This window comes from Homarus americanus, unplaced genomic scaffold, assembly GCF_018991925.1.
Source record: "Homarus americanus isolate GMGI-L3 unplaced genomic scaffold, GMGI_Hamer_2.0 scaffold8226, whole genome shotgun sequence".
Classification (NCBI taxonomy): Eukaryota; Metazoa; Arthropoda; class Malacostraca; order Decapoda; family Nephropidae; genus Homarus; species Homarus americanus.
This window is the reverse complement of record NW_024717620.1, coordinates 3007990-3021130: the sequence shown is the minus strand read 5'-3', so window position 1 is coordinate 3021130 and position 13141 is coordinate 3007990. Positions and strand designations below refer to the sequence as shown.

The 13141-nt window shown below is 39.5% G+C and overlaps 1 protein-coding gene across 8 annotated transcripts in view; it reads left to right on the top strand.

Annotated features, from left to right (window-relative positions):
* The window catches only part of LOC121858952, a 50373-nt gene that overhangs the window by 19389 nt on the left and 17843 nt on the right, over positions 1-13141 (top strand). For 7 of the 8 annotated variants that reach the window (XR_006087583.1, XR_006087578.1, XR_006087579.1 and 4 more), the window contains one exon: positions 12088-12167. Coding sequence is in view for 2 of the 8 variants with exons in the window: in XM_042355609.1 (XP_042211543.1) it covers positions 12088-12167 (80 nt within the window). In the remaining 6 variants the exon portion in view is untranslated. Of the gene's footprint in view, positions 1-12087; positions 12203-13141 lie in introns of all 8 variants that reach the window. The other variant, XR_006087582.1, reaches the window with a different exon arrangement.

Here is a 13141-nt window from a genome sequence, read left to right as displayed (position 1 = left end):
AGGCACCCAAGACCCAACCCCAACTTTCCCATTTTACAACCATTTAGACCCACTAAAGATATATATAATGTTATGGTAAATATCAGAAACACACGTAGGCATGGCTAGGTTTATTACAAAGTGATGAAAAGGATACGCTCAATACTGTAGTCCACAAAACACGCAGCTATGCTTTTTTTTATTTGATCCCTCATCAAAGGAGTCCGTTTTCTCTCACTTCAGGACGCCTGAGTCCTCCGTTTTTTCTCAGTCTTAGAGTGCACCCGAGACTTCGTTATTCCTTAGTAATGACACAGAATTTGATATTGCAATTGGGGTTGCAATTGTTGAGGCAACTTAGATATTATCTGATTACAGTTGGAATATTTAAGATCCATTGTGATTAATGTTTAAAGCTTCAACTGTCTTTATGGTTGGTAAAACTTGTCAATTCTGTCAGTCTGAGTGGCATGTGTGAGTGCTTGTGTTTGTACAACCACCTTCATTCAGACCCACTAAAGATATAATGTTATGGTAAGTATCAGAAACACACATAGGCATGGCTAGGTTTATTACAAAGTGATGAAAATGGTACGCTCAATACTGTAGTCCACAAAACATGTAGCTATGCTTTCTTTATTTGAGTTTCCCGTCTGAGGAGTCCATTTTCTCTCGCTTCAGGACGCCTGAGTCCTCTGTTTTCTCTCAATCTTAGAGTGCACCAGAGACTTCGTTATTCCTTAGTAATGACACAGAATTTGAAATTGCAACCCCAATTGCACCTGGGGTTGCAATTGTTGAGGCAACTAGACATGTCTGATTACAGCAAATGTGTTATTGTCAATTTGCAGGTGAAAGATTTTATCCTCAATAGATGTACTGTAGGTGAACCAGGGGGTTAACATTACACCTGGAGGCAACTGTGTGATAACCAAATTCTCGGCCTGAAAAATGCGCTATAACAGCAGGTGTGCAGATTTTAATGGAGGCGTGATAACGAAAATCGCGATAACCAAGTGCGCTATAACCAAGGGATGAATGTATACAGTCAGTTCTGCTATAACGTGATAGTTGTGTTCTTGTAAAACATCGTGTTATAGAAAATCGCGTAATAGAAATAACAGGGCTTATGGAGAAAATAGGGTTAAGTGCAGATTACTCGAAATCGAAAAAAATTTCGTAGTTAGCCTAACACAAAGGATAGCACAGTCTAAATAAATGTTACATTCATATCTAATGTTGAAATCATACAGTAAATGTAACACTTTACCTTGAAAAAATATGAATATAACTTGATGGGGGAGAAGGGTGACGTTGAGGTTGAGGAGTCATGCAGATAGAATTTAACAGTTTTCATCGTCATCATCAGGTGCAGTTTTTCTTTAGTTCCTCATATATTGATAAGGCTTTCTCTTTAATGGTGAGGAAGCTGGTCCCAGATCGCTTTTTCTTTTGATCTTCTATCCGAACACTTAGAAGCCGTTCCATCTCCTCAAGTTCCTTTGGCCGTGATCTCACACTTTTGCTAGCACTCAAGGTTTTTCCAGCAATACAGCTTGCTTTAATCTTTACTGCATTGTCTCTAATGGTGCGTAAAGTAGGTTCCTTTATTCCCGTTGCACACACAATATCACATGTTCTTTTCTTATTTTCAAAATGCTTGATAACATCAAGCTTTTCTTCAAGTGTTATAGCCTTTCTTTTACGATCACCACCGGAAATGTGATCACCAGAACACTTCCCGGAGACATTCTTCTTTTCCATAGTCACAAAATTGGAGAAACAGTAATCAGAAATCACTGAGGACGCTTAAAAACTACACATGTGTTTCAGACTGATCATGTGGTGTAAACATAGCGCACGGGTCTAAAACGCTACGAATTTTGTTTTTCTCTCTTATTTAAAATTTTACAATTTACTTATACTGTACAGGTATACTGTATACTAGGGGGCAGGGAAAAACACTTTTATTTGAGTTGCAGGCTGCACTTTTCAGGCATCGTTTGTATGGCTGTAACAAACGCCTGTGCAAAATGTCATGCCATTTCATGCATACTTACCCTGCCGCATCGCGAACGACTTTTTGTCAACTTTTAGTGTATACCAAAAATTAGGTGTCATTTAATGTTTTCCAGGATAATGATAAATTTTACATGGGTGACATCGATTTAATTCGCATGTTATTTTACAGGTACACCGTATAGAAAATCATTACAAGTTCATATTGAAATTCTTTTTTGTGCGGAACCTTGGCATCATTTTCCTAGACAATAATCTTTGCCTAATATATCCATCTCTCGATTCGTATCCCGTCACTTCAGTGCAAGCTTCAGTCATCACTTTTATGCCTCTCTCGACCGCCTGAGTGCTGTTTGGCCACTTAGGCACCACTAATGGTGTCTCAAGAATGTCATTAACCTGTAGATTTGACAGAGAAGCAATGTAAGGAGGCTCAGTCTTGAGTTCATTCCTCCAGTTAATCATGGAATGATAGTTTTTTGCTTGCCACTTTAGTTTCGGAGTCACCACCTTTCTCATGTTGACTACAGGAGGCACATCCTCATTCCCATCTCCATCTTTACCCTCCTCATCAGTATAGTTTAACAAAGTCTCGTCAACAGCAGCATCAGAATCTTCCTCCTCCTCTTCAGATCTGCCAGTGCATTCTTTCTTTTGCTGATTCTCCTCTCTAATTTTTCTTATCATTGAGACAGCTTTTTCTCTAACAGTCATGTCCTCATCTGCACACATACCAAGAAGAAGTTGATCTGTGTGGGCGAAGTATGCATTTCTCTGGACAGCCTTCTTCACTATCGTCTCCTCCTCACTATTCAGGTGTTTCATATATAGCAGGGACTGGAATACGTTCCTTGAGCCGTGTGTTACGTAAGGGTGTATCTTGATGTAAAACCACATTGGAGCACTGAACTTTATTATTGTAATGACAATTCTTTTCAACTCATGGCTGGGTCTTGATGTTGCTACATACAGCCTGAGGATTCTACTCCATAAGGTGTTCCACCTTGACACACAGGGAGGACCTGGCTCAATAGCAGCCAAGTCATCTTCAACAACACCTGTGATAACTCCTTTACAAATCCTATACAGGTATTTCTGATCCCAGGACAGATCTTTCTCCACTTCATCATTAAACACAGGGAAATCAGGGAAACTGACTGGCTGGAAGGCGACAACTGGAAGCTCAGACAAAGACTCCTTGATCTGCTTTCCAATGGGACCACGCCAATGCTCAGGACCACTTGGTTTACCATCATAGTGATAAAAAACTGCGCGGAAAGGCAGCTCATTTCCGTGAAGCTGACATATGAAATAATGGAGCGGGTGACCAAGTAACATTTCAAGATGATGAATGACTCCATTTTCTGATCCTACATTTACATTGGTTCCATCACAACCAACACACACAATGGGCTGCTGGGTTAGATTTTTCTCCACCAGAAACTCGTGAATAGTTTTGGCAATCTGCTTTCCGTGTCCAGTCTTGGGAGTCACATGTGTGAGATATTCATTGCCAGGCTCAACCATGATGACATAATGATCTTTCACCATCATCCTCGAACTCCATTTCTCGGTCTTCTCATTCTTTATTATCACACGAGTGGCGGTCTTCTTACCATCAAAATAGAGTGACGTCAAATTTCTTGCCTCTTAAATCGGTATTTTTGTCTCGCATCCCGCAGCTTATGTGGTCCAATAACCTGACTCTTGTCATCCTTTGTGATAATGCCATAGTCAGTTAAGGTGGCAGTAGCAATGGCTGCTCCAGCATAATCACTAATCAAGTATCGGTCACAAGCGGCAGCCAGTGTAGGGAGTCTTGTCCGGTTCTGTGAACTGGTGTCTGTCAGAGCCCTTGGATCAGGGACAAAATCAGCATCAGTATTGACGAGAGGAATATCTCTTGAATCATCTGAATTATCCTCAACATAAGGAATATCTCCAGCTACCAGATATCTATGTTTTTGCTCAAGCTGTCTCCTAACTCTGTCCGCATCATGCTTCTCTCTTGCCGTCACTCTGTCCCACATCTTCGTCACTTTCATGTCAACCCCTGCAATCTTCATCTTCCTATCACCTCGCTGGTCAAGGAGAAACTGCACCTCACGTTTGGGAACTTTTATAACACAATTACATGCCAGGTGATATCCGTCACACTCCTTAACTATGCACCTCACATCCTGACAGGAGGCAAGGGGACAATAACAGCTACAGATATCAAACCACTCTTTCATTTCTACCTGAAATGCAGCTTTTTTGCCTACATTCTTGTTCTTATTTAGTTCAATTCCTCTACTGTACAATTTTCTCAACCTTTCCTCAATATTTTTTTGGCTAAGAAGAGGAACATTCTGCCTATCTCCAATTGCTTTTTCCCATATTTCTGAACAGTCCTGGGCGGCCATCTTTATAATCATTGAGACATCTGCAAACTTTCCGTCATCACATTTATATCGCCAGCAGTTCTTTAACATCTCGCCTTTCGAGGAAAGTTTGTCCACTGGAAGAACACTTGCAGAGCCAAACAATGCATGATCTGTGGCTGCCCTCGTTAATACAGTAGCCATCTTGATAGCAAATTGATCAGATCACCTGAAAAGAAAAAGAAAAAGTTAGTTATTAGAGCAATTTCTGAAAACACATCATCAATAGGCTTCTTGTGCATTAGTAAATAACGCCAAAATTAGTTAATCAGAAATATAATGTAGCCTAATTCAAATAAATGAAAATGGAAAGTATGTAACTAGTACTGTGCTGCCAACTTGCCCCATTTTTGTTGAGCCAACTTGTCCCAGCCGTACCAGTGATCATAAATAAATTATTTTGGTATATATCAAGAAGCCTAACATGAACTGTTTCATGGATAAACAATCCTTAAGCACTAAGTTGAATTATGGCTAAATTGGATACTACAGTACTTGTCTATAACCTCACACATGTTACAGCAAACCGTTCGAGTGGAATCGCGTTAGAGCAAACGCGTTCGCGTTTTACAAATATTGTTCCTCTATTCATCAATCGCGTTAGAGTCAATTCACGTCGTCAAAACACGCGTTATAGCAGAACTCACTGTATATATATTTATATTCAAATTATTCACTGTCTTGCAAGGATTCCAGCAATGCAAATTAAATTCTAACTTTAGTCTGTGATATTATATAAGATAAAAACTTAAAGCCTACTGTATAACCACCAAACCTTTGTTGGTAGGGGTTGGGTTGGGAGGGAGGGAGGGGTGACAGTGACATGTTTGACAGTTAGCGTGGAAGGTCTGGTGAAGTATTTATTTGTTTATTTATGTCGTTAAATTGAGTTTGGGTTTTTTGCTCATAAAATTGCATAGAAGTGACCGGGGAGAATATAATTGACATTGCTGGAATTCTTTTAAGATAGTGATTAATTTGAATGTAAACATGCCATAGTTTGCACGCGACAAAAATTTTAGTACGTATTCATTTTGTACATTATTTTGATTACATGTACAGTACAGTTTTGCCCTTAGGACAGTGTGTGCATGTAAATGAGTTTCAATAAATGAATAAAGTTACATATATCGAGCCAAAAATAATAGTTGAAAAACTTTATGTAGACAGAGCTTGGATGGCTAAATTTTAGAATGACCAATAATTTTAATACTGTATAAAAAATGGACAAATATTAAAGTGCACAACTTTCTTGAAATTTACTCCATTGGAAATGAATGTAAACATAGAAGAGATTACTGAATTGGCTGAGTACCCCCTCAGCTTATCAGCTGATGTTCAAAACAAAACGTGATTTTTGTAAGGATTTCATTAATCGATTTTTTTCGTTAACCGAATTGAATATTCTTATGGAAGGCAATTCGTTAACCCAAATTTCGTTAACCGAACTGAATATTCTTATGGAAGGTAATTCGTTAACCATAATTTCGTTAACTGAAGCGTTCGTTAACCGGGGACCACTGTAATATGGGATGGTAAGTGCGGCTCTTAAGAGACTTGATACAGTTGGTGAAGATGTGTGCAGTTGAGCATTTTATTGAGTTTATATTTTGTTTTTCGACTGTACAGTGAGTTCTGCTATAACGCGTGTTTTGACAACGCGAATTGGCTCTAACGCGATTTATAAATAGAGGAACGATATTTGTATAACGCGAACGCTTGTTTGCTATAACGCGATTTTTGCTTACTATTTCTCCAATTTTGTGGTATTAACTGTGAATATGGTAAAGAAGAATATCTCCAAGAAGCGTTCTGTTGATCGCATTCCCGGTGATGATCGTAAAAGAAAGGCTATAACACTTGAAGAGAAGCTCGATGTTATCAACCTCAAAATCACCCTTCTCCCCCATCAAGTTATGTTCATATTTCTTCACGGTAAAGTGTTACATTTACTGTATGATTTCATTATTAGATTTGAATGTAACATTTATTTAGACTGTGCTAACCTTTGTGTTAGGCTAACTACTAAAAATTTTTCGATTTCGAGTAGTAATCTGCACCTAACCCTATTTTCTCCCTAAGCCCTGTTATTTCTATTACGCGAATTTCTATAACACGATGTTTTACAAGAACACAACTATCGCGTTATAGCAGAACTGACTGTACAGTGGTCCCTCGGTTAACGAGCACAATCCGTTCCAACAGGTTGCTCATTAACCGAAAATCTCGTTAACCGAAACCATTGTTTCAATGGGTTTTGGGGTAATTGGTTCCAGCTCACCGAAAATTGCCTAAATTCAACAAAAACTGTAGAAAATTACACTTACTTTGAGGTGTGTATGTAGAAGGCTCCTGGATGATGATGATGATGTGAATTTGAAGGGAGAAGAGAAGGAAGTGGAGGTGGAGGAGAAACATTTTACTGCTTCTTGGAAGGTGAGTCACCTTCCATGAAAATGTCAGGAACCTCTGGACTGACAGATTCTCCACCATGAACATCCTCTCTCCTTGTTGAAGTGGAAGGTTGAGGGCCAGCATCATCCTCTCTCCTTCTTGAAGTGGAAGGCTGAGGGATAGCGTCTTGTTCCCTCTGCCTTTTACTGAAGAAAGTGTCAATTGTGGTCTGTGGGGCATCTCTCCTCCTCATCATTAACTTACTTTTAAAGAAGGAGACCAATGAGTCCTCAACATGACACAAAGTTAGTTCAGATTTTCCACATCTGGGTGCCTTGAAGCCAGTTCCCTGAACTTCTCCCAGTGGTAAATCACATCTTTCAAATCTTTAGTTGACATATGGTCATCACTTTCCTTTTCCTCCTCACCACTGTCAGCCTCTAACATCTCATACAGTTGCTTCAAGTCATCAGGAGTAAGTTCCTCATGAGACATCACAAGCTCTTCGACATCATCCTCTTCCACTTCAAGGCCCAATGACTGACCAATGGACACAATCTCCTGGTCCAACTCTGTGTCATCCTGAAATCCCTCAAAATCATGGACTACTGATGGCCACAGTGCAGTCCATGAAGAATTGAGGGATCTAGTGGAGACTTCTTGCCATGATGACACAATCAATTTTACAGCCTCCAGGATGTTGAATTGTGTCTTCCAGAACTGTTTCAGTGTTAGTTCAGGATCATTGGAAGTTGCCTGATGACACCTCCTAAATACTTTCTTCATGTATACTTCTTGAAGTTGCTGATCACATTTTGGTCCATTGGCTGTATGATTGATGTAGTGTTGGGAGGCAAAAACAACACTTTCACAAAGTCAAATTGATACTCCATAGTTCTGGCAAGTTCAGGGTCATGACCAGGAGCATTATCCATGAGGAGAAGAGCCTTTAAAGGGAGTTTATTGGTGGTTAGGTAGCTCTTGACAGAAGGTCAAAACACCTCAACAGCCCATTCTTTAAAGAGCTGTCTTGTCACCCATGCTTTACAGTTGGACTTCCAATAAACTCCAAGCTTTGCTCTTACCACTTTCTGTTGCTTGAACACCCTGGGGTTTTCAGAGTGGTAGACAAGCATAGGCTTCTGTCTGAAATCCCCTGAAGCATTGGCACCAAGCAATAGAGTGAGACGGTCTTTCATGGGTTTATGCCCAGGTAAAGAGGCTTCATCTCTGGTGATGAATGTTCTTTTGGGCAACTTTTTCCAGAACAGCCCAGTTTTGTCCACATTGAACACTTGCTGTGGAAGATAATTTTCTTCCATCAGTTCTTTAAATTCCACTAAAAACTTTGCTGCCCCTTCCTTATCAGTACTAGCAGCCTCACCATGCCTAATAACACTTAAAATGTTACTTCTTTTCTTAAATTTTTTGAACCAGCCTTTGCTGGCCCGAAAATCTTCAAATTCTGTGCCTGAAGAACCAGTTTGATCTGTCTTTAAATGTTCGTAAATCTCCCTGGCTCTTTCACAAATGAATTCAGTAGAAACTGAATCACCTTTCAACTGTTTTTCCCTAATCCAGATGAGAAGTAACCTCTCAGTTTCTGCAATTAGGGCTCTACCTTTAAACACTCTGGTAGATTTGTCTCTCACTTTCACTTCTTTAAATTTGTCATTCTGTGCAAGAATTGTCGACATAGTTGATGTTGACATGCCATATTCTTTGCATAGCGCATTTGTTCTAACGCCTTCTTCATGTTTCTTAATAATTTCCTGCTTGGTTTGGTTTGAAATCGCTTTTCTTGATCTCTTAGGCCCCATGCTGGATTCAAACACACGTGATTTTTTAAGTTTAAACTAGCTGTAAATAAAGAATATTTTCTTTAAAATAACACTGCACTGAGCTATATATTGTCAATATGTAAAATAAAGTTAAAAATGACCAATAATTTGCTGGAAAAACAGAAAATAAAGCATTTAGTTGGAGAGTCTCAAGCAAGATGTTACCTCCACTGAAAACAGAGAGAGACTAACGCTTGTTTGGTGTGTTAACAGGCTGGATGGCGCGCCAGAAACTAGTGACCTTACCTTCAATTATGTTCAATAATTGTTAAAATGACTAAAAAAAATAATATTAAACCTTTAAAGTTATTGAATAGTATAAACTTCTTGATATTTACTAAAATAGTAAGGAATTTAAGCCCGAGAACCGATTTTATTGGCGGACTAATACTACAGCTGGTTGACCGCCAAGTGCTAGCGAAAACATGTTCAGGTCGGCTCGTAAGAAACTCGTTAATCGAGGGATTGCTCGTTAACCGAAGTTAAAAATCTTATGGGTGGTAACTCGTTAACTTAAATCTCGTTTACTGAGGCGCTCGTTAACCGAAGGACCACTGTATATATTTTAAACTTATTTCCATTTTCTATACATTTTGTCCACTTTTTCTGTTCCATATTCTTGTTTCCTTGAAGGTATACATTGTACTGTTCCTCTTAATCTACTCCACACATGTAGTACAGTCGGCCCTTAACATACGCGGGGGTTACGTAACAGAGATAGCCGTGGATGTTAAAAATCTGCGTATATGTGCTGCCCCCCCCCCCAAAAAAAAACCCTGGCCCCCCATGTCCTTATTTACCGTATATACCTGTGTGTAGTTCGAGTTTTTAAGACCAAATTATTTGGCAAAAAATTGGGGGTCGACCTCTAAAAGGGTAATAGTTTCGTTAGGTTGAAAAATATTTACCAGTAACTACCAGTAAACAATGGAAACGATGCACCAACGCACCACCAGCTGTGAGTGTCGGTACAGTTGCCAGGGCAGATCTCTTGCGTCATCATAGCAAGCCCAAAGTAGCCAAATCCATGGTATGGTAGCACAGGACGATGTAAAACATAAAGTATTCATTTATTAAAGTTTATTTATAGATACTGGACATAAATTTTTGTTCATTACATTTGAAACATCAATCTTTGTTAATTAAATTTGAAACAAAAGAAAACTACGATACCGTATTTTCATTAAAATATTACATCACAAGTATATTTTACCTTAACTGTGACTGAATGAATATACGTATTCTCAGAAATAAATATAGAAATATAATATTTTTGCTGGAATGACGAACATATTACAGTGGAAAGTGAGATAAAGTTATGACGAAAACAATGACTCGCTTTCTTTCGTTATTCAAAAGATGTTACCGTAATCGCTTTTTGAATGGTTTTTAGTTAAAAAACTGTTGTACTCGTACTGTATTACAATAATATTCTATCCTATCATTAGTCTTATAATCCCACAACTGAAAACCATTCGAAAAGCGATTACGGTAACATCTTTTGAACGAAAGAAAGCGAGTCATTGCTTTCGTCACTTTCCACTGTAATACGTACATCATTTCAGCAAAAATATTACATTTCCATGTTCTCATAAATAAATGGTAGTTTTGTTGAAACGTAATGTACAGTATTTAATATTAAAATGCAAAAATAGCTATAAAAACAATTAATACACCCGTAATGTACTGGCTCGCATCTCGTCCCTGCTCCCGCGTCCAAGGTCACCACTCCTCCCAACTCGCTCGCTCCCTCCGCCTCCTCCACCTCCACCGTCACTTCTGCCGACAACAAACACAAATGTTTTGTGAATTACTGCACCTCCACTTCCTATGTACAGTACTGAACTGTACTGTGCTGTGCATTTTTACAAACAATAAACATGGCAAGAAAAGCTATTAAAAAAAAAGAGATAAAACTTCACTTTACTGTACAGTTCCTATCCTCGGCGACAGGACGGGGGTCATCGGGCTCATCGTCTCTCAATTCCGTAACGGGTGGTGAAGTGGGGACAACGGTGGATTCAGCTGCTTCCTCACTGCCGCCAGTGATTGGTGTTAAATCTCTCCTTCGGTGATCAAAGAACATGGTGATGGGGAGTTGTCGTCTCTTTCATTCATTTCTTCCATGATGTTTTTGTATGGAGCGAAAACATCATCCATCCCTCGCATGAATTTCAGGGCACGCACCATGGAGGGGTACAAACTATAGGCCAGGTTTTTCAGTACCTCAATATTCCTGGTCATCTCCCCCAACTTCTCCAACATTATTTCTTGGTGCTCTTCCTCTTCCTCATCCTCTTTCCCTTTCGCTTCCTCTTCCTTGCCTGAGTCTACTAACTCCTGTAGATCCTCCTCGGTCAGCTCAGTGTCATGCTCTTCAATTAGCTCCCTAATCTCGTCCTCTGCCATGTCCTGGAAGCCTTCAGCAGCCACTTTCCTTGACAGTGCCAGGGTCTTTCTGAATATTTTCATTAAAATCCATCAAAATCATTTTCCTTGTCATCGTCTTAAGCACCAAACAGCTTCTCCCAGTCTTCTCCTTGAACAGGGCTAGAGGGTACGTATTTTTCGAATAGTTTTCAATTAAAAAATGTTACAGCACATGCATATTTTACCTAAACTGTGCCTGAATGAATATATTCTCAGAAATAAATAGTAGTTTTGCTGAAACGTGATGTATTTCAATGTAAAATAGGATAAAATACATGACGAAAACAAGGGACTTTACATAACCTTCCGATGTTCAAGATATGTTACTCGTTTTTTAGTAGTTTTCGGTTAAAATACTCTTATATTAGTGATATTCTATTTATACTGTGCTTCATATAATACATTCACGGAAATGTAATATTTTTGCAACTACAATGCTGATGTCAACACAAGTGTGGTTACAACGAGACTGACTGAGTGAGGGAGAGCTATGTGTGTGTGTGTGTGTGTGTGAGGTTGCGGGAGCGGGCGGTGTCCCATGTTCGGTGCCGCACGCAAGTTGAATGGCGCGCGATTTGAATGTACTTCAATTACTTCAATGTACAGAATATTCCTCTGGCGGGGCAATCTGCGTATTTGCAAATCCATGTATTATAAACCCGCGTATGTTAAGGACCGCCTGTACTGGGAAAGACATACAACAGAATTATTTACAGATATAATTTATTTTTCACATTATTATTATTATTATTATTATTATTTAGATGTTTAAGACAGTCATGAATAAAAGTCATGTCGTGTCGCCTCTCCTGAACCACTAACCCCAAGATTCAGACTCGTGAACCTGAAGCAGCAGACTGATGTATTATTCTGCCCAAAAATGCTTCAGGGTCACTTGTCTGATTCTTTTGTTTGTGATTGTATATTAATAATGAGACAGGTAGCAATGACAGGTAGATAATTATATTGTTCTTCTTTCAAGTATTGTACCTCTGTTTCAGTGGCACAGTGAACACACGTGGTTTCCCAGCTACCAGTGGAAGGTTTGCCTGTGTCCGCGCTGTGAGGCTCACTTAGGCTGGTAAGGACCTCGCATGTCAACAACTTTTCTTTGGTGTATGTATGCTTGTAGAGAAAATGTATTCAACTGGGAGGGAGTAGGAGAGGTAGGGAGGGATGTATGTGAGGGTTTATGTGTCATCGGGTTGGCGGTGAAAAGTCTCTTCAAGCATTCAACATTTATGGTATATTTCTGGCTGTTTTGGTGTCAAGTATTGAGTTATTTACAAAGTCTGACTCATAATTATACTTAAAAAAAATCAATTTGTGGCGTGAAGAGAATATTGCAGACTTTTACCGCCACCTCTATGGGACGCTGCCAAGTCATCCACCTACCCCCTACCCTCCTATACACAACCTCCCTCCTCTGCCTCACCCTCTCTCTACCCCTCCCTCCCTCCCTGCCTCTCCCTCCCTTCCTCCCTCCCTCCCTGCCTCTCCTTCCCTTCCTCCCTCCCTCCCTGCCTCTCCCTCCTTGCCTCCTCCTCCCTGCTCCTCCTCCCTCCCTCCCTGCCTCTCCCTCCCTCCCTGCCTCTCCCTTCCTCCCTGCTGAATTCTCTTTATCCACAACTGGACAAAATTGGAGAAAATAAAATACGGTGAATACATTTCTCACTCAGCTTCTCAATAATACTTCTGTTAGTCTTGGATATTTCTCAGCTGCTCAAACCCACAAACTTTCACCACTTCAATTATTCCAGATATAATTCCTCTTCTTTTATATTCATGTGTATTATTTATCCATATCTTAGTTGTACAGTACTGTATTTTCTTATACAAATTCCAACACTTGCAATACCCAATTCTTGTCTAACATCTACATTCTTCAACTGCACTAACAACAAACCACCCCTCTGCCTCCACACATATGTTCACCTCCTACACAGAATAAACACTTGTACTCTTCAATGTTCTTATTTTATTATTTAATATTATATTTCTTTACTTTTAAGTTACATTAAGGATGTGTCACACTAGCATTTCTACTCTCAACTT